Source organism: Dipteris shenzhenensis, chromosome 12 (genome assembly GCF_047967505.1).
Source record: "Dipteris shenzhenensis isolate YYH24624 ecotype China chromosome 12, Dip_SZ_1.0, whole genome shotgun sequence".
Classification (NCBI taxonomy): domain Eukaryota; kingdom Viridiplantae; phylum Streptophyta; class Polypodiopsida; order Gleicheniales; family Dipteridaceae; genus Dipteris; species Dipteris shenzhenensis.
Genome location: NC_141607.1, coordinates 17,485,104 through 17,505,661, shown reverse-complemented (window position 1 = coordinate 17,505,661; position 20,558 = coordinate 17,485,104). Strand labels below are relative to the sequence as shown.

Below are 20,558 nucleotides of genomic sequence, written 5' to 3'. Positions count from 1 at the left end.
GTGAAAAAATCACTAGCGATCAGCTTGCTTTGCCTCAGACCTTGCGATTGCGATTCGTCTGTTGATTCTTTCTTTAGCGATATTCTTTGAGTTTGTGCCTTCTTGGTGTTCAAATGAGTTTAATCATGTCTGCGATCATTCCAATTGATGACTCCTATTGCACTCAAATTTGTTACGACCGACCACCGACGAATGAAACTGAAAGCTGTTCGACGTTCTGGTGTACAAATTGCGGAAATCCGACTCTGTGATGTTCCGGTGTACGCATTGAGCGAATCCAATCTTTTCAAGTGCTGACAATATCATGAATATCAGCTGAGTCGCTAAGCCACGGTGTTAATGCAACGAGATTGATATGCGGCAAGCGCGAAATCAGCTGATCGTTTGGAGCTCAGTGCAAGTTGTCGTTGTTGTTGTTAGTGGTCCATTCTAAGGTCGATTGCTTGCTTTTCGGTTTGCACATGTTGTTGCCTGCATTCTAGCTGAATTGTCATGCTTACTTTCGGGTTTGTGGCTAGCTTTGGCTCCTGGCGACGTCTTATTGATCACTCTCGAATTCTATCCTGGCTGTTTGTTCAAACCAGACCCACATTCAATATGTCTCCACCGGCACCGTCCTGCTATACGTTTGAGTTGCCGTCGGCAGGTGGCAAGTTATATAGCCTGGATCGAAACTGGGCACTTGTCCTTGTGTGTCAAACCCTTGTCCTGGAAACGGGTCTATCAACTTGTGGTGTTGCTATATGAAGCAACCATCAACCCTCCCAACGCTCTGTGCTGCGACGGGGATCCAGCCCAACGGTGAATATCTGTCAAGCAAGAACGGACAGGCAAGAAAATACATTGAGTAAATACTGCTGAAGTAGCATAGGCCTTGTTCTTGGGTTAGGGGATGCGGACTAGCGGATTGATCGTCAGGTGATCAACTGTCATTGGGTACGCTTGTGGTGGTGGTGGTACTTGGGATGTTGTTGTAAACTTGTTGTAAACTTGTAGTGTTATCTCTACTTGTAAACTTGTAGTGTTATCTCTACTTGTAAACTTGTAGTGTTATCTCTGCGTGTAGCATGGGGCAAGGTGCGGAAGAGGAAGGGAGTAAGGAAGCATGGGTTGGTGCTGGCGTTGTTAGTCTTGGATCAGCTCTTCGATCCAAGCTCCCGTGTCAACGCTTCCGCGTCCTTTCCTATCTTGCCCACACGAGAGAGAGAGAGAGAGAGAGAGAGAGAGAGAGAGAGTCCCGATAGCAAGAGAGAACAGGCAAGCATTTAGCAAGATAGCAGAGAGAGCAAGCAAGCATCGCGTGAAAGAGAGAGAGAGGCGGCGGGGGGAGCGAACAGCGAAGCAACATGTGGGTTTAGAGTCTACACGGAGAGTGATGGAGGTGAGGATGACGAACGATGATGATATGCAGAAGCTCAACGTCGTAGCCGGACGTAATCCAAGGCTTGCGATGATGGTGGGTAAGTCAGTTGCCACCTTAATGTCGTAGCGGAGCAAACGTCCTCAAGCGATCAGATCAGAAAGTAAAATAGCGATTATACGATCCTCCGATCCTCATCAGCTCGGGAGTCCGGATTCTCTCCCTCTTGCTTGTTTGATCAGCTGTCTAATTTACTCATCTCGGGTCTGCACTCTGTTTAAATCTCTCATGCAAAAATTGAAATCATTATGAATCATGATTACGTTGCTTGTTAGATGTTTCCAAATTCCCACCATAGTCACTGCTGTTGTTTGATCATTTCGCATGATTCGATCTTGTATGACTCTATCTATCGGATTCAGTCCAGTATATCACAGTTGATCGTCCATCATCTGATCCATTGCTTCCCCTTGATGATTGATTTGCAAATGTGTTCATTACCCATCTCTTTCCCTCACCATCGCGATCGATCAATGCACAGCTTTGGCGTCCTCGTCTCCTTCTCTCAACGATGCAAAGTACATACTTTACACGCTTCCGTCCCCCTTCCTCCATGTCTCTCGCGTGTCCTTCTCCATACAAACCAAAGATAGCTCTTTGTCTCACTGTAAATTACGCTAGTGTTTCTACTACCTGCTCATCCTAAGATAGTTCCTTGTCTCACTGTATATTGCACTCGAGTTTCTACTACCTGCCCATCGCCGGTGCGCTGTAAAGTTGCTCTCTTGATTCGTCTCATCATTGCAGTGTTGGAGCAGTCCTTGGCTTTCTTCTTCTCACTCTGTCAACCTCTTTATGATGTTAGCAGGTAATGGTTGCAGGCTCCAGCGACAAGTGATCATTTTTTGTTCAAGAGATTGCTGCATTTTGGGAACGCCTTTCCTTGCTCCAAGCATTCGCAAGATGCCGTGCGATTGAAATTCGACCGATATAATCTGTTTGGTTGGGTTATCCCAATGGCATTAGCTGCGACAAGGGTCGTCATCTGTGGAACGTTTGCATTCTTGGTGTTCTGGATAACAGCGACTTTCCCATCATTCCCAGGCCTTCCCATAGGTCGAACGGCAGGGGCAATACTTGGGGCTGCTATCACGGTAATCTCTCAAGTGGCCTCCCCCGACGAGGCGTACGCTTCTGTGGATCTTCCGATCCTCGGCCTACTATTCGGCACGATGGTCGTGAGTGTGTACTTAGAAAGAGCAGATATGTTCAAATACCTGGCCCATGCGCTTTCATGGAAGTGCAGAGGTGGTAAGGACCTTTTGTGCAGGCTCTCTTTCCTGATTGCCTTCTCGAGTGCAATTTTTACCAACGATACGTGTTGCGTGATATTCACTGAGTTCGTTTTGAGGTTATGTAGGGAGAAGAACTTGCCTCCTGAGCCTTTTCTGATAGCTCTCGCATCTAGTGCCAATCTTGGTTCGTCCGCAACGCCAATCGGGAATCCGCAGAATTTAGTGATAGCAATACAGAGTAAAATATCTTTCGGAAGGTTTATGATGGGAATACTTCCTGCAATGTTGGTGGGTGTAACTGTCAACACTGGCTTTCTGCTTTTAATGTATTGGAAGCAACTTTCGAAGCTTGAGGTCGGAAAAGATCAGGGGACTATAGAAGTTAGTAAGGATCAGGTACATGAGCTGCAGCCTCCAGATTTTGAGGACACTAGAAGTGCAAAGTTGAACCTTGGCGCAGGAGACCTCTTCGAGAGCTGTCGGTCTCTGAGTTTTTCCGAAGACAAGAGTCAAGGCTACGACTTAGAAAATCTGGAATACGCGAAGACCATCTACCCAGCCGGCAGTTTTCCAAATTCACTGGCAGATGGAAGTAAGAATGCGAACTTTATTTTGGATAATGGCGCTGTGGACGGGAACCATAAAACGTTTCAAGAAGATTACAATGGTTCAATTCAAGTTCTCACAGTATCATTGGGATCGAAATCAGAAAGAGAAATTCGGAGCATAGGCTCGCCCCCTCGATGTGAAACGCCATCTCTTTTTCTTGAAGGAAAGGAAACTACTGCTACCCAGAAATGGAAAAGGAAGATATGGAAGACGTGTGTATATCTGGTGGCAGTTGGTATGCTAGCGGCCCTTCTTGCAGGCCGAAATCTTTCATGGAGCGCATTGTCAGCTGCTATCATTCTCATGGTGCTCGACTTCACTGATGCTGGACCAACTCTGGATAAGGTAATCCGTACCCTTCTGCTTTTTCGAATTCTCGATTGAGAGCCCTTGCAGAAAGTACGTAGTGAAGTCGTTTTGATAGTCTTCCAATTTGAAAAGCGAATGGACTAGACATAATTCTAAAAAAGAAACGCAATGGGACTGTCCTTCCTGTCGTAATTCGAGTAGGATTGGAATGAAAGCGTGAGAACGTGGACGGTCTTGTGAAAAGCTTAGCAGTGGTTATAGTTCTACTCTACCTCTTTAGATAAACAAAAATTGTACCAGACCGCTACTGAGCTACAAAGGTTGTCTATTATAAAAGATATAAGAGGACAGCTTTATTTGAAAAGATTCCTCATGATTTGGAAGGCTGTGGCCGTATATCATGGGGCCTTCTTATTCTATTTCTGTTGAAATGAAGTCTTTCCCATTCTGGGCCTTTTCCTGAAAGGTGAGATAAGAGCAATGGGTAAAATTTGAAAGAATACTCGGTCATTTCACAATATAGATTCACATGTGTATTAGCTAGGTGTGGAGGACGTTGAATCAAGCCCGCTCTTAAAATTAAACTAGCAGTGACTGTCGTTGTAGCAAGCAATACTTGTGGAGTGCCAGAGTCGAAATAGCAAGGAAACTTATAAATGCGCTAACTACTTGCTCCTTTGTACAGGTCTCATATTCGCTTCTTGTCTTCTTCTCCGGCATGTTCATCACCGTGGACGGATTCAACAAGACAGGCATACCAGGGGCACTTTGGAATGCTATGGAACCCCACGCTCGCATTAATCATGCAAGTGGTGTGGCAGTCCTTGCATGTGTGATTGTTCTTCTGTCTAACGTTGCATCCAATGTTCCAACTGGTAAGATTCCATTATGAAATTTTTTGCCATCCAACTCTCAGGTTGGTAAGCTGGACCACTTAGCAGGGTCTGGGACAGTGCTACATAGCACTAATAATATGCTAATAATCCTATTATGTGTTTGTACATTTAAAATCACAAGCCCTAAAGATTTGCTTCAACCTGCAAAATGAAGATTGGAGGCAAGATTGAAGGTTTTAGTGTGGTAGAGTCAGAGCAGTAACAAGACGCAGCTACAGTGTCCTAATGCAATTTTCCTAAAACCTAGGTCTAATTTTATGCCTGCATCCATGTTATATGGCTGAATACTTAATTTAAAGACATGAAAACTGTAAACTTTTTTCACTTCTGTTCTTGAAAACTTACAAAACGAACTAATATGGTGTCATCTGTCCTTCAGTATTGCTGCTTGGTCCACGAGTCGCAGCATCAGCTGCGGCATTATCGGGAGCAAGCGTTACAAGATCTTGGCTGATTTTGGCATGGGCAAGTACCATTGCAGGAAACCTAACATTGGTAGGATCTGCAGCAAATCTGATTGTATGTGAAAAGGCGAGAACAGCCCCATTCCTCCAATACCATCTGTCATTTTGGAGACATTTACGATTTGGTTTTCCAGCAACCTTGTTTATAGTTGCAATTGGCCTTCCCATGATACGAGGATAATCTGCAAGCTTGGATCCATTCCTGAAAGGATTGAAAGCATTTGCTACAGTCACCAGTGGTGGATTTGTCAAAGTGGGCTGCACGACCTGTGTGCTTCCAAGGGCTATCCATTAAACTTCACTTCTCTATTCAAAATCATACGCTAAGGCATAATACCACCCTTGAAAATTCAATTTTAGTGGGATGGGCACAGTTCTTCTCTGTACAATAAGCAAGGTTTTCCTGATCAGTGTACATCTCTTCATATTAATAGCATATCATAATGGGGTGAAAGGCTTCCCTGCACCTGTCATCATGACAGCCTTTGTCAACAGCACGCTAAAAAAAACATTGCTGTAGGTTCTACTTCCATGTATATAATTGCAGGCTCCCAGAACTGTCATCTGTTGTATGACTTGCGTATGTATATTGTAGAACATGAGGTTGTGCATGCTTATGGATTGAATCTCATGTCACGCCTCTAAAGGTCAATATGTTATGAATTCAATTCAATATATTCTACTTAATGGTTTCAAAGATCATTTTCTCAATCATTAACTCAAATGAATAAGATTGTAGAGGTGAGAGATAAGAGAGATGCGTTTAACCAATTGGGCGATGACATTCATTGTCATATGGTATAATTGAATGGTTACTGAGTATAAATCTTTTTGCTACATATGGGTCACACCTAATTCCTTATTCAACATCTCAGGTTCGTGGTCAATTTACCTGGATTGGAACTGTAACCGATTTTCCTCAATCATGTAAAGCTTGTAGGCATAGACGAGGAACGTCTTCAAGGTTGATTAAGATTAAAAACACAACGAAATTGAAAACATCTTGGTCCAGTGGCTGCCTTCTCAGACACCAAAGGAACAAGCTTTTGCCTTCTCAAGAAGAAATGGGAACTTTGGGAGAGTCAGAAAAAATGACAGGGTTTTTAAGGAAAACACAATGAAATTGGGAAAATCTTGGTCCAGTGGCTGACTTCTCAGACACCGAAGGAACAAGCTTTACCTTTTCAAGCAGAAATGGGGACTTTGGGACGAAGTCTGACAAAATTAAATGCTAATATAAAAATAAAAAATCCATCAGAAACAGAATTCCAAGGCAAGTTAGATACCTTATGCATAGTATGAAGCATGAGCAAGATCTGACACATGCTTACTCTGTTGAGGGACTGAAAGGGAACAGGTTTGTTATTGGACTACTAGTATGTGCCTGACATTTTGTGCTAATATTGGAACACTTAGAAGCTGTTATTTTCATGGGGATTTGTCGTATCACATAACAAGGGAGCACATGATGTGCTCGACAGCTCTGCCTTTTTTAACCGTGCGAGAGCGCGAGAGAGAGAATTGATGGAGGGGATGAGTGTCCAAAATTGATTGAGAGGACACTCTTTATGAAGTGTTAGTAGAGCAGCTGCCTTGCAAGGCAGTGCTAACGAAGGAGCTCTCTTAACTTAAGCTTAGGAGTGCATATTGCGTGAATGCAAATGTCCCATCCAAGTGACAGCCTAGCACGTAGAATACCAGGAATCGTCAACAAGCAAATATAGCTCTGCATGTAGGGACGATTGAAGTTTTAGAAGACATTTAATAAATAATATTTTGCTGTTTCTGGAAAAGCTTTTTCTTAGGGAAATTTATCAGAACAAAGGAGAAACTCCGTGCTCTAGGGAATTGTGTCAAAGAGGAACCAGCACAATGGCACACCTAGTACTAGTTTGCATTGGAATGCAGCTGCAAAAAGGAACACTAAACTCTTTCCATTCTCTGGCTTATCTGCCCTTCAAAAACAGCCCCTATTGGGCACAAAAACACAGCCCATGGACGGGCACGTGTACTGTTTCCCTTCCTGTGCCCTCATGTGGCGCTCACAATTACGGCATGGCCTACACCTTTTCTAACAATTAGTGGCATGAACATGCAGATACTTTTACAAGATCCACGAGTTCTGATAGCTTTCGTTTCAATGAGTTTGTGTTCGTTTGACTTATATCACTGAAGTCAAATAATATGTTCGACTTGTGGCAAAGCTCTGTCCTGCTTAAAGTCTGATCCACTAAAGCTTTTTCACAAGGGAATTATAGCCGTGGAGGTTGATATAGGTCAGTGGAAGTTGTATAGGTCACTTTTGAATGATTTGACAGCATGACATGTCTCTTGTTTTTGCAGCTTGAAAAAATTAGTCCTAAACAATCTCTCTCTCTCTCTCTCTCTCTCTATATATATATATATATATATATATATATATAGTTGAGACACATTGCTGCCATGTAAGCTTGCAATTTGTCAAGCATCACAACAACTTGATTCCTTGCTTAGAAGGTTCTATTCAGGTTTATGCATTTTAAATTCAAAGGCCAAATTTCTGTAAGATTTCCTGTTCAAGAATCTTTGTATGCAAGGATGCGTTAGCTAAATTGTTGTTCGACCTTGAATGATGTGCTCCCGACTGATAGCATAAATTTCTTCTGCTGTTTTGAATTGTGAGGGTATTTTGAACTTGATTCTGTGACCATGAGATGTTCGTGCGTAACTAGTTGCAAATTTTTTTGTGCAAAATGCAAATCAAATCTAACATCATACTGAGCTACCGGTTGGGCTTTTCTCATGGTGTGTACAATCATAGTATATCTTTAATGAATCATCTCATATTTTATGAGATGATTTATATCATGAAATTGAGAACAAGGTGAAGTTCCTTCAATTGGCCTATCTTTTGGTTTCCCCTGAGTTGTGGTGGTTTTTAGTTATTGACTAATGCGGTGTATAGTAGTGAGTGGTCGGACCAGTACACATAGTTTGTGCCTATTTTTTTTGTTTTGTTTGGGTCATTTGTCCATATTTGGTCAATGGTAGTTCCATGAATTGTTGTTGGTGTAGTTATTTGTTGTGTCATATTGTATTGAGCCATCAGTTGTTTTATTGTATGTGCTGATGCTGTGTTGAAGTGGTAGTTAATGTTGAAGTCACCTGCAACGTATGTGGTGATTTTTTTGTTTATCGTCGTCATTTGTGATTGTATGTTTTGTACTAGTATGTTTGTGTTTGTAGTTAGTGCTTTGTATAGGTTTATGATGGCGATTTCTTGTTCGTCCTGTGTATGAAAGATTGTCAGTAAGCTTGCACACTACTCTCCGCTACTGTTTTTTGATGTAGTAATGTGAGGTCGTGTTTGTAATATATGGCAAGGCCTAGGTCCTCTGTTGTGATGGTGTGTTTAAATTGTGGTATGGCTAAAGTTGGTTGTACTTTCGTGTGGGTTTCTTGAAGGCAAAGGATGGTTGCGGCCAAGATGCTGTTTGAATACAAGAGGTTGTCGTGGTGTGCTTGTAATGACCTTGAGTTCACGACTTATAGTTGTTTTTCTTGGTTTTGATTGTGTCTGAAATTTGCTTGGTCAAATGCCCATGGACAACTAGTTTGTAGCCTTGTTATTTCCTGTAGAACTGTTGTGTCTACCTTTATTTGTTTATGTTGCAATGGGGATAGCAGGTATAGGTTTTCAGGTGAGCATACTCTTGATAGTGCTGTGTATACTAGGCCATTGTCTCTAGTGTTAGTTCTTGGGAACGGTGGATTGTCCTGGTAACGACGGGTTGTATTGGAAATTGTTTTCTTGTGATTATGTTGAGTTGGTTGTTTCCTATTTGGAAACGCGTGTCATCGGTGTCCACGATGATGGTATTTAGTTGTTGTATATTTTTTTGTTCTCATAGCAAGTGCGTGTTCCTGCTTTGGGGTCATTGAATTGTGTCCAGAAAATGTGTGGTTTGGTAAGGAAGCATTTTCCTTTGAAGACACTGTCTCCCCCATTTACAATGCCATTATTGATATCGAGATTTCCCAAGCACACTTGTACAATCATTCCTACTTTGAGTTGGAGTTGCTCATGAAGGCCACATGTTTTCCTATGGTCTTTTGGGATTGATATTGTTTGGCTGCAGCTTTTATGCCTAACGTCCATTGCTTTAATTATGTGGGGGTCTCCTTTGAGTGTGTTGAAAATGTACTCGTTGTGTTTGTCTTGTTGTTTGTGAAGAATAAATTGGGTATGCTTTCTTTGCTTGTTGGGGTTTTGAAGTGGTTGTTGTTGAGCGTTTGAATGTCACTTTCTGTTTGTGACCCCATGCGGATCTTATTTAGGATGCATAGGAAGCCCTTGTTTTCTTGGCGCACGGGTTGTGATAGTTCATAGTACTAGATATATGTTTGCTAGAAGGAACCTAGCATAGATGCAGTGTTTGTGTTGTTTGTGAAAACCGAAGAGTCTTTCACTGGGCTTGCCTGGCACACGTTGCTGCAGAGCAGAATGTTCACTCCACCGAAAGGTTTTGCATGGTTGTGTTTGATCTTGCACATGTGCATGTCCGTTGCCAGTATTGTGTTCAATCCTACGAGTGACATTTCATCGATGAGTAGTAGCTCTACGTTTTTGTATTGTGATGACAATAGTTGGAGCTTGTCTGCTGAGAGGCTCGTGTATGTGCATAGTAGCAATGGCAAGTGTAGGGCTGTGTGGAGAGTGTTGTCGTTGATTGCTCTTGCTACTTTTCCAGTGTACGCTAGAAGCAATATTGTTGGTAGTTCGACGTCTGTTGTGTTGTGTGAGTAAAAGCACTTGAGGGCCTCGGCAATTAGTATTGTAGTGAATGTAAGCTGAAGTAAGGAAGCCTCTTCGTGCATGGCCCATGCATGGTAGGTTCATTTCTCCTTGGTGTTTAGCATTGGCAAAATTGTAGGAGGCACTGTTGACTCATTCACGAGGAGCAAGCATCTCTTTTTGCTTCAGCTTTCATGAGGTTTGAAGGATGTCGCCAATGAATCTCCGTTGTAGGTGAAGACTATAAAAGAACGTGATGTTTCTCCGTGTAGCTTGACAAGGCACTCATGCAATGCTGGGTAATAAGCGGCAAACCCTTCTGCTTGAGTCATGTTGTCATGGCTGTATGGCTAAGTTGGGAAACATAGCTTGCTAAGTCCATGCTAAAAGTTAGTGTAGAGAAAGCTCCTCGCACTATTCTGGCCACTGTTGCATGCTGGCTTGAAGGGTAGAAGCTATGGAGGCAAGCCAAGGCGTCGGTGTTTTGTGGGCATTGCGCAAGAAAGTGTAGGTTCTAGTCAATGTTCTCAGGCCCAACGTCAATGTTTAAGTCCATTTCTTTACACATGTTTTATTAAAACAGAGTGCGAGAGTTACGAGTTTTGGTTACCTGTACAGGTTTTTTTTTTTAAATTTGAGTGTACGAAGATATGTACAAAGAGTAAGTTGCGCATGGCTTTTTAAATGGCTATGTATAGCATCATAAGAAAAATTGTAGGCCAAGCAACAAATCAAAACAAGCAGAGCCAATGTATGTACATAGTGGTGCGTACTACGCACTGGATGCTAGCTACACAGACTTTACAAAGTCTGTCACATAGCCTAAACTATTGATTGTGAACCCCCCCACTGGGTGTTTGTCCAGTAACATTGAACTTGTTGCAATGATGCTGCGGCTATGAAATTCTAGGAAAGGATAATGCAAACTCAAGATGTGTGCCACGGAGCTGTAGAGCCACTTGGTTCCCATCACGCAAGGTGACACATCCCTTCAGACAAGGCACCTGTACAATTGTTTAGATGCTGTTGCAACTGTAGCAATACGTCCTGGCAAGGTCTTGACTTACTCGTGCCCCTCTACAATTGTCGTAGTGGTATTCAACCAATGGATTATTCAAACCCACGAAGTGGAGCACACCAACAACTTGCAAAGAACAGAGTTATACTTGGAGCAAAGTTGGAAAATATGTGGGATTGTTGTGAGGGAGATTGTGTACCTTCTTTCCATATCCTAATTGTGAGACTTGTTGTGTGAAGGCATTTTCCAAGGTCGTGCAAGGTGCCTTGTAGAACACTCCCGAGAATGGTAAAGTCGAACACTCCTAGTGCGAGTTGGTCTGGCATGTATGAAATGTTCTTGGCCACGTACATCACAATTCCCTCGTCAGCGAACTCCTCGATGAGTTGAGTAAGTGTTTGTCTTCTATCTGCATCTCGCAAAGGTTGCAATACTTTTTAGAAGTGTAGAATAGAGATAGAGATAGCACCACCTACAACCGAGGAGGATACTAATTTAGAAACTAGTGAGGCATAGAATTGTAGCAGTGTTTCCAATTTAGTTTGCAAAGATGACCTTTTTTAAACTTCTTTCTGCATACAACATGCTTTTTTCAAACAATGAGCTACCACTTCTCCAATAAATTGGTGCACTTGTTTCAGAACGAGGCCAAAAGCCAATTTACTAATGAAAATGCGCAATTTCTTAAATTGCAACAAGCTTCACTCCGCATTTACGACAACAAATTTTACTAGATTACTTGTACAAAAAAAGGGAAAAACGTCACCGAAATAGTCTCGCACTCTGATTTCTCTTTGTTGCTGCAAGCTACATGAATCACAAAATCTTTAGAGAAAAAAAACAAGCGAAAAACAAAAGGCCTAGTATACTAAAACTCTTTCTTGCCACCAGCTACCTCAACTTCAAGGCCAGGGGAGCAATAACGTTTTCGCGATGGCACATCAAGTGCTGCAAGGCTACTCATTGACACTGAAGATGTACAACAAGGAAATAACCAAGCCATTGTGCCAACACCTACGACTTTCGCAAACGCAAACAGCTTGCCGTTCCTCTTGATACACACACTATCAGAACACATCCCACATCACTTTGCTTCCAAGGGCAAGATCCTCGCGAAGTATGGGACATTTAAAGCCAAGGATGCTACATACCCCATCTTTATGTGTCTTGATTTAACAAACCGGGAGTGTGACCAAACCATTACTTTGCACATTTCGCATGCATTTGTGCCTCAGTTTCGCAATGCATTGCAAGTTGATGACTTTATCAAGGTAGAAGGCCCATCTGTTGCGAAGCGAGGTTCAGGGAAAGGAGGAACATCATCTTTTTCATAACACTTGGACGCAACAATAATAATATTGAAAGGCAAACCTTTTGAGGGCAGCATTTCTTTCATCCCCAACAATGTCATACATGTTTACATGCCCAGCGCAGCGCACCAACTAGAGAACCTGAAAGCACCTTTCACCTCCGTCATTGACACAGTTGCATTCATCATCGTCAAAGTTGATCTAGATGGCCCACCGAGAGACCAAATTATTGTGCCATATGGTCCTAATCCTGAGTACCGTGCAATGGTACGTCCGCATCAAAACATAGTTTTTTCTCGCTAAACTCACTTCTTGCAAACCCCATGCATGACCCCCTCCATGTACGTTGTAGCTATTACGCACTGGTCAACCAACCGAAAACCAAGTGAGTGTAGGAAAAAGAGTTGCAACTTAATTGGTCCTATCTAAAAGCCAAAGTCTCACCTTCATCACACAAGCTTGTTTTGCGGCAGCATGGAAAGCCGTTTTCAAAATTTTCTTTGCTCGCTTGTTTGTGCTCGGATTTTTAGCGATTCCGATCTCTCTTGGTCGCTCCTTGGTTGCTGCGAGTACCAAAGGCAAATTGAGGGTTGATGCAGGAGTAGGCAAGCGTGTTTTAATCATGTATGTCCCAGAAGTAGACACAAAGCCTTGCCTCGCGAGTGCTCGAATTGCATTTGTCATCGAAGGACCTAGATCTAGAAGAAGCCATACGTTTTGCTTAACAACCCCGCAACCAAACAAAAAGGACACTGTGGAAGTATTTCTACACTAAAGCAACACAACAGTAGAAGAAAGCAAGATGATGGTATTCCGATACCCTCAATGCACTTGGTCTTGTCGTTGTGACATTTCAGTTTTGGATTGTCTTCAGCGCCGTGCTCTTTTTCTACGTACCCAGAGGTCCAGATGACCTGGAGAGAGTCGTGCAGGAAGGAAGAGAGAAAGCTCAGAGAAGGAGAGAAGCAGGGTCTAAGGGCAATGGAGAACGAGAGGGCTAAGCGCAGGATGGCGACAGGTGCAGTCAAGGCAAAGAGAGTCGTGGAGCAAAAATGGATCAAAACCTGCAACAGTTTGAACATCGACATTTTTGAGGCCATGTTGTCGTAGGGTATGTTCTTGACGTTGCTGTTTCTCTATTTCGTCGCCCAATTCATAAAGAGCAGAATGACCATCGTCAGCATGCTCATAAGTGCTAAAATCAAACACAGTGTCAGTCGTTTGAAATAGACGAGAAAGTTAGGAAATTTGAAAATCAGAATCAAAATTGGTGAAAAGATTAAACAAGTGAACCTTTCTGAAAAGTGCCGCTACTAGTCTCCATATGATCGCCGAATAGTTGTGCTTCATCTCCAGCACAGACAGGAGTATGTTTGCCATAATTGACAAAGCAAAAAAGCACGAACAGAGCAAAAGCGAGAGGTAGAAACTATTTTATAGATGAAGAACCACTAGCTCGATTTAGGAACAGCATGAAGGGACATACTTTCCTCGCTCCACCGCTGGCTATCCTTCGTCTACTTACTAATGGAATGTCGCTACTGTAAAGTAAAGCATAGAAGTATACCTTGTTGGGGGAGCGTTAGCTCTCACTCCCTCTCGTCTCAAACCAAAGAGCCATGAACGCCAAAAACTAATGAATTTTTGTCTTCGATGTTTCTCTTGGCCTCCCAACTTTTGTCCAGAAAGAGAGCCCAGCTGTAGCTAATGAGTAGATTGTCAGAAATTACTGTGTTCTATTTCTTCTGGCACACTGATTCTTTTGATTGGTCTTTTGTGGATGTGCATCCCGGCGCAGCCTTTTGGTGTGATTCTAGTCCTGAACGATAGCAATTTCAAGATTCTTGGTAAGTTATTATTCCACATACGTTCAATTCTTTGCTTGACATTTTGCATCTTGCTCTCCGTATCTATGAGAGACTGAAATCATGTCGAGAACTGAATTCGATTACTGGTATCTTTGAGAGATTGAAATTATGTTGAATGTCGACACATTCAACCTGCTAAGATACAGTTGAGCTTTTAGCAGTGATGACGATGTCTTTTGTGGATTGGGAACAGAATCACAAGCGATTGCAAGATAGATAGCAATGAAGTATGAGAATCAAGCGACGCCGCTCTACGGGAAGACGGTGCACGAGAGCGCACTAGGAGGATTTGGGAAGGAAACTGATTTTCACTAGAGACTATTCTCACAAACAAGAAGATTAAAGCTAGACTTGGTACTCACCAACATAGACATGTTTTCCACAATCCCTGCTGCAAAGAGTTACGAGCCATGCAAGGCCGATTAGTTCGAATAGCGATAACACAAACTGGAGACGGGCGCTGGCTGTATGTCCCCTGCTTTTGTTCAGCTTGCCCAATGCATTGCTCAGCTCGATGCCTGTATGAGAGTGTGCGCTGCAACTTGTATGGCAATGAGGTTTCCCTCAACGATAGCAGAGAGAGGAGGAGCGGTGGGAATCCTGACTGCATGGCTCGATCGATATGCTAGAAACGAACACGAACGACGTGAACAAACAAAGGAGAGAGAAGACGCCATGCAAATCGCCACCTGAAAGACAACCATTGGCACCACCACCAACGCACCATGAACCACGCATGGAACAAGCTACTAATGATAAACACGTTAACAAACATGCATAATTATAAAAATACCGTAATTTTGCTTCTCCATACATTGGTTGACCTAACTTAGGCACCTAACTTAGGCCTTCAAAGGCAGGCCCAAAAACTTGGCTCTCTCGTGGTTGGGAGCTATGAGTAGGGTTTTGCATTTGATATTGTTTTTATGCATGCATTATTTATAATCTTCGTTGAATGTGAATTTTCCATATAAGTTTTTTTTTTCTCGGGAGTACCAGTGGTGGCCCCATACGAGTGACTACGAGTGACTCAGGACCGGCACAAACACACCCACATACTTTAGCCGCTTGGTCTAAACACTCTCGGCCTTGTGCTATGAACAACTCAAGAAGGAAGGACAAGCCAGAAGAAAATAAACCTAACCAGTATCCTTTGAAAAATGAAGTTTACTGTTGAAGCAACGGAGTAGGCAACTAGTGATGCAAAGCTACTTGGGGAGAATGAAGTCCCCCCCACAAAACATAAATGGAAAAACAACTCTTGGCCAAAATTTTATTAGCATTCCGTCCTCAAAGGTAGGAGGATTGAAACTCTTTTGTGAAAATTTGCCTCTAATTATTTTTTTTTGTGGGTTGTAAGTTGCCATTATGGATATCATCATACAAAATTTCCTTTTAATGGCCTTATGCCCTTTACAAAATCTTGTGCTTTCTCTTTTGCATCCAAAAGCACTTGCTTGCCATTATACTAGGAGACTACGGCCGTGAGCACTTGTGCACTCTTGTTGAAAAGCATAAACAAAAACATGGTGGGAATGTTGGGGACAAAAAGTTAACCTTTCCATCCCAACGGCCTCAAGTTGGCTTACAAGGAGCAATATCCGATTCAAAGGCAACATGATTAATCCTACATAATTTGAAGTAAGCAATAGGTTTTTGATTAAACGTCATAAGCACATCCCTGTTAATTAACATTTCAAAGTTATGGACAATAGATCGAGCATGTAAACCTCTATAATAGAGGCTCCTTAAAGAATGGAAAAGAATAAAAAAAGGTGGGAGAGGTGGCCTCTCAAGAAGAGGAGAGTGGCTAATAAGAATGTCTCTATTTATGAGGGGAGGGCCCCTGACCTTGAATAGGTCATTTATCTATGTGTGGAAAAACCTCACTGGTAGTTCATGCAACAAACCTTGTCATCTCCCTTCGACACAAACCATCCACTAATTAAGAGCACCTTCATCTTTCCTAAACCTTATGGTGTAGAACTTTTGCATCTGCTAGTTTTCTCCCATTTTCTCTCCATTTAGAGACTGTCCCATAAACAAATGGCAAGGTTCTACCTATACAATGCATCCCATTTTGAAATTGCCTCATGTAATTTGTTATTTAGAGTTCTCATCCTCTTTCTCCACATCTCCCTTCCATCTTTGAGAATAGACCTTGTATTTATGATATGTGAGTACATTTGTCCTATGTGCAAAATTACTAATCTAAAAACATAGAAATCTTTACATTTCTTTCTTGTTCTAATATCCTCATTGCTTGGATGTTTTACTTAAAATATGCATGGATTGCACACATTGATGTGCAACACTTGTTTTGGGTTAACACACAAATTGATCATTTGTTCATTGCACATGACAGGTGTTGGAAGTACACAAAATCACCACTTCAAATGCTTTTGACTTGAATGTTAAGCTAATCTTGTGAAACCATTATGAGAATCCCAGTAGTGCTCATAGCAACACAACTTAATTGATTTACAAAAGGGAAAAACCAAGAAAGCGTCATTATGAGCATTGATCCTAACTAGTTGGGGAAGGATGAAATGTTCATCATGAGACCATGTCCCACACCTTTTTCAAAATTATGTTTCTTTATTTATTTTAAACTATGTCCTTTAAAAAGGATGTGCATGTGGCTTAAGATGCACGTCATTGTATGATGCTATTAAAAGCCTCATTCCCATTTGCATAATAGTAATATAGTGTTCAATAATTGTTCTTACAAAATTTACCAAGGAAACAAGTTCATATGAACGCACAATCTTCTCCTCTTGTGAGAAAACATGTGACATATAGTCAAGTTACCACATCTTTTGGGGAGGAAGTCTCCTATTATAATTAGGCACTAACCTGGGTAGTGTCTCTTGGCAACATAATCACCTACCTGCTCTAGAAAGATGAAAGTAGTTTGAGATAAAGTCACTTCATTAATGAACATCATGTCAAAATTCCAAAATGAGTTCCCTAATAAAGTGCTAAAATGGGGACATGGTCCACATATAATAGGTTTTCCTATCATGTGACTCACCTAGCAACATGGTTGTCTACCTATGTAAAAGTTACTTTAAGAGGAGTTACACATTCACTTTAATAATGTGTAACATGACATAATATCGTGAAACAAATTCTACATCTCCAATATCTTTTATCTCATCAAGTGGTTAGTAAAGACATGGTCCACACATGATAGGTATTTCTATCATGTGCCTCTTAGTCATAGTGGCACATGTGGTTGCCTTCTTGTAAAGAAGTCACTTTGAGAAGAGGGAATTTCATAATGAATTTATTTTCTTTTTATTGGAGAATCCACATAAAATTCATAAGACACTTGGACTTTTGAGTTTCCTCACTCTCTTCCTTAATTATGACTAAAAAATAGACCTTTTGTTTTCATAGTTTGATGGAGGATCTTCTTACTTGGATCCGTTTGAAAGGCAAAGTCGCGAAAGGGGCAAGAGAGTGGAAAAGGAAGAAGAGACTTGACACCCTCTTCATGCCATCTCCATTCTTGAGTTATGGAAGCAAAAAGAAATAAAGAGTTTGTTGCCATCTTGGCCTAGCATCCATAACTCAACATAGAGTTAGAATCCAAGCATAAGCATTATATTTTTGGTGCTTTAATATCTTATGTTACCAACAAGGCCTAGTGATGCATGAGAATCCAACCCTAATTAGTAGTTCTTAATTCAATCCATGTGACTTCTACGAATTATTCGTGAATATGCAAAATTTGATTTTTTCAAAAGCCCATTATCATAATCATAATCAGTCATAACTTTTTAGTAATGTACATGGTACCTAGTGTTTTATGAAGTATATATGCATAGGGCAATGAAGAAACATATGACATAGTGCTCCCTATAATCCAAGGAAGAAGCATAACGAGGGAGATAAATTCCACGTCATCTAGATGCTCATCTAGAATTCATGTTACTTTCAACATTCAAATAGTATGAAAACATAAGGAAAAGAGTTTATTCTCTATTGAAGAGGTTACGTAACTCGCACGCTCATCATACATTAAAAAAACTAGGAAAACAGACAGCCTAGCCTTGTAAGATGCCATTCAAGAGTTATGTTCATGTGTATGGTGGTGAAGAAGGGGACGCCCATGATGAAGAGGTTGTAGAGGACACATCTACTTGTGGAGGCCAATGAAAAATGTGTTAGGAAGGGGATCCTACAGGTATGGGAGAGGGAAGAAATAGGGTGGAGTGTCCAAGTCAACCCAAATAGGGGTTCCCTATTTGGTGGGTGGAGTGTCCAAGTCAACGAGCATGATGGCTTCGACCAACATGCTAGCTTTGACCAAAAAGCTGGATTTTTATACTAGCATGATGGTTTTCGCTTGCCAAAAAATACTCTCTCTCTCCCTCCCTCCCTCCCTCCCTCCCTCCCTCCCTCTCTCTCTCTCTCTCTCTCTCTCTCTCTCTCTCTCTCTCTCTCCCCCCCCTAAATTTCAAAAGATGCGAATGAAAATTTACCAACATTATGAGTTGCGAGGAAAAAAGATAGTCAAAGATGGCATTGGCGAGGAGAGTGGTTTATAATTCTCTAAACAGCCCATATCGCATTTTGCTGCAAATTCCTGTTGTTGACACCTTCCTCATGAAAAGTTTCACTCATTCCATTATTTCTCTTGCATATGAGATCATAGTGTCCAGGAATCACTGAGATGAACCAAGTGCTTGATTTGACATGCACATGAACAGAACTTGAGAATTTGCAACAAAATGCGAGGAGAGTGGTTTATAATTCTCTAAACAGCCCATATCGCATTTTGCTACAAATTCCTGTTGTTGACACATTCCTCATGAATAGTTTCACTCATTCCATTATTTCTCTTGCATATGAGATCATAGTGTCCAGGAATCACTGAGATGAACCAAGTGCTTGATTTGACATGCACATGAATAGAATTTGAGAATTTGCAACAAAATGCGAGGAGAGTGGTTTATAATTCTCTAAACAGCCCATATCGCATTTTGTTGCAAATTCCTGTGTATTATTTGGTTCTTACTTCTACCTCATTAATTTGCTATCTTTAGCCCTGTGGAAATCTTCCTTGATGATGAGAAATGTTTTTGTTTTGGAACAACTGGCTCCAAGGCCCCACCTTTCAAGAGGAAGCTGGACTTTTCTGCTGCTATTATTAGACCACAGCAATCACCAGGTGAGTCATGAGATGTCATGAAGGAATTATCTGGTGATATACAATGCATTCACTGATTGCATATGTCAGCATATAGAATTCATAGTATATAAGTTTTTGAACAGGCAAAAAGAAGAGGCTGGAGCAGAGTGCTGATTCTTCCATCAAAAAACAAATGGAACCAGAAGAGGACAATTCTCCAGATTTGCTCCTATTTGAGTTTCTTCACAAATGCAAGGCTCAGAGTAACTTCCATATATACCACAGTATTTTCAACATGGAGTTCACAATGAGCTCTATACTGGAGCAGCACAAAGATTTTCTTTCAGACTATTGGGATGCCTTCAAAGAACTGACAGAGGCAGGAAGAATTGTGGGAGGAGAAAAGGTTTTTGTGCACCTAAATCATATTGTCTCCAATGACAGGCTGAGGTACCATGTGAACAGAAGATTTGACAGCCTACCTGATCACTATAAATTCAACTGTACTTTGCACACCAGAAAGTGCAGAGTGCTGGAGGAGAGCATGGCATTTCTTATGTACATTGTCTTCAGTCAGGAGTCTTTGGATGAACAAGGGCAGGAAATAGAAGAAGAAGACACATCTGAAGCAGAGGAAAAGGAGGATGTTTCTTTGGTCACAGAAATGGCAGAGCAAGAAGAAGATATCAACCTTCAGGATGAGGGGCTGCAAGTGGCTGCTCTTGACCTTGTTCAACTGAGGACAAAAACTCTGAGGGGAGTAGAGCCAGTTGAAGATTTTGATGTTCAGAGCAGCAACTATGCAGTGCCCATGCTTCCAGGTGTGTTGATTAGTGGAAAGGATTATGTTTTCCTCCATGATATAGAGTGTATGTTTGATTTGAGGGAGGACTATGCCATTTCCCTTATTGCCTAGGCTTTAAGGCTTGACAAGGAGGTTGGCATAGAGGATGACCATTCACTACTGGCTTTGGAAACAATGTTTGATCCTGTAGAGGCCCTTTCATTTTGTTTCAAAGAGGCTAAAAAGTTCCAAGAGCCAGATGAAGCTGCCTTCCAGCTCACATAGGAAGCTATGAATCTCTCAGCACTATACACAGAAAAGCCTAAAGAAGAGGCTGGACAAGAAGGGAGAGGGATAAATCTTTGGAAAGATGAACTGCTTGTTGCTGATGAAAATGAGAAGGTACTTCAAATCATATACTTTGACTTCTTCTTAACTTTGTTTTTGTAGGTTGTGTATTGTCTCACTCCAATCCTTTGATATGTTGCAGCTACAAATTGAGGATGACACATTCCTCCAGAGATCAAGTGGAAGCAGGCAGGTTGGGTTTCGCAAAATGTCAGGCCTAGCTCATTATATTCATGATCTAGGCAGTGCCAAGATCTTGATTTACCATAGGCAGTTGAGCAACAATGGAGAAGCCATTGTTTACTTCCTAAAATGTTTGTCCAGGGCTTTAGGTGGACATGTTCTTTCATGGCAAAAGGAAAAGATCATTTTGATAGAGAGGT

General features: G+C 41.6%; 1 protein-coding gene across 1 annotated transcript; it reads left to right on the top strand.

Annotated features, from left to right (window-relative positions):
- The first annotated feature begins 2,240 nt into the window (after positions 1-2,240).
- Positions 2,241-5,525, top strand: LOC147895906 (silicon efflux transporter LSI2-like). Its single transcript, XM_087382582.1, has 3 exons — positions 2,241-3,609; positions 4,259-4,448; positions 4,849-5,525. Exons 1-3 carry the CDS (start codon positions 2,377-2,379, stop codon positions 5,112-5,114), a joined length of 1,689 nt encoding a protein of 562 aa, XP_087238708.1. The 5' UTR covers positions 2,241-2,376; the 3' UTR covers positions 5,115-5,525.
- Positions 5,526-20,558: the final 15,033 nt, after the last annotated feature.

Excerpts from the sequence above, each read along its gene's own strand:
- LOC147895906 (XM_087382582.1), top strand. The coding sequence starts at position 2,377 with ATGGCATTAGCTGCGACAAGGGTCGTCATCTGTGGAACGTTTGCATTC. Across the intron at positions 3,610-4,258 it reads CTGGACCAACTCTGGATAAG|GTCTCATATTCGCTTCTTGT; the intron begins GTAATCCGTACC and ends TCCTTTGTACAG. Across the intron at positions 4,449-4,848 it reads TGCATCCAATGTTCCAACTG|TATTGCTGCTTGGTCCACGA; the intron begins GTAAGATTCCAT and ends TCTGTCCTTCAG.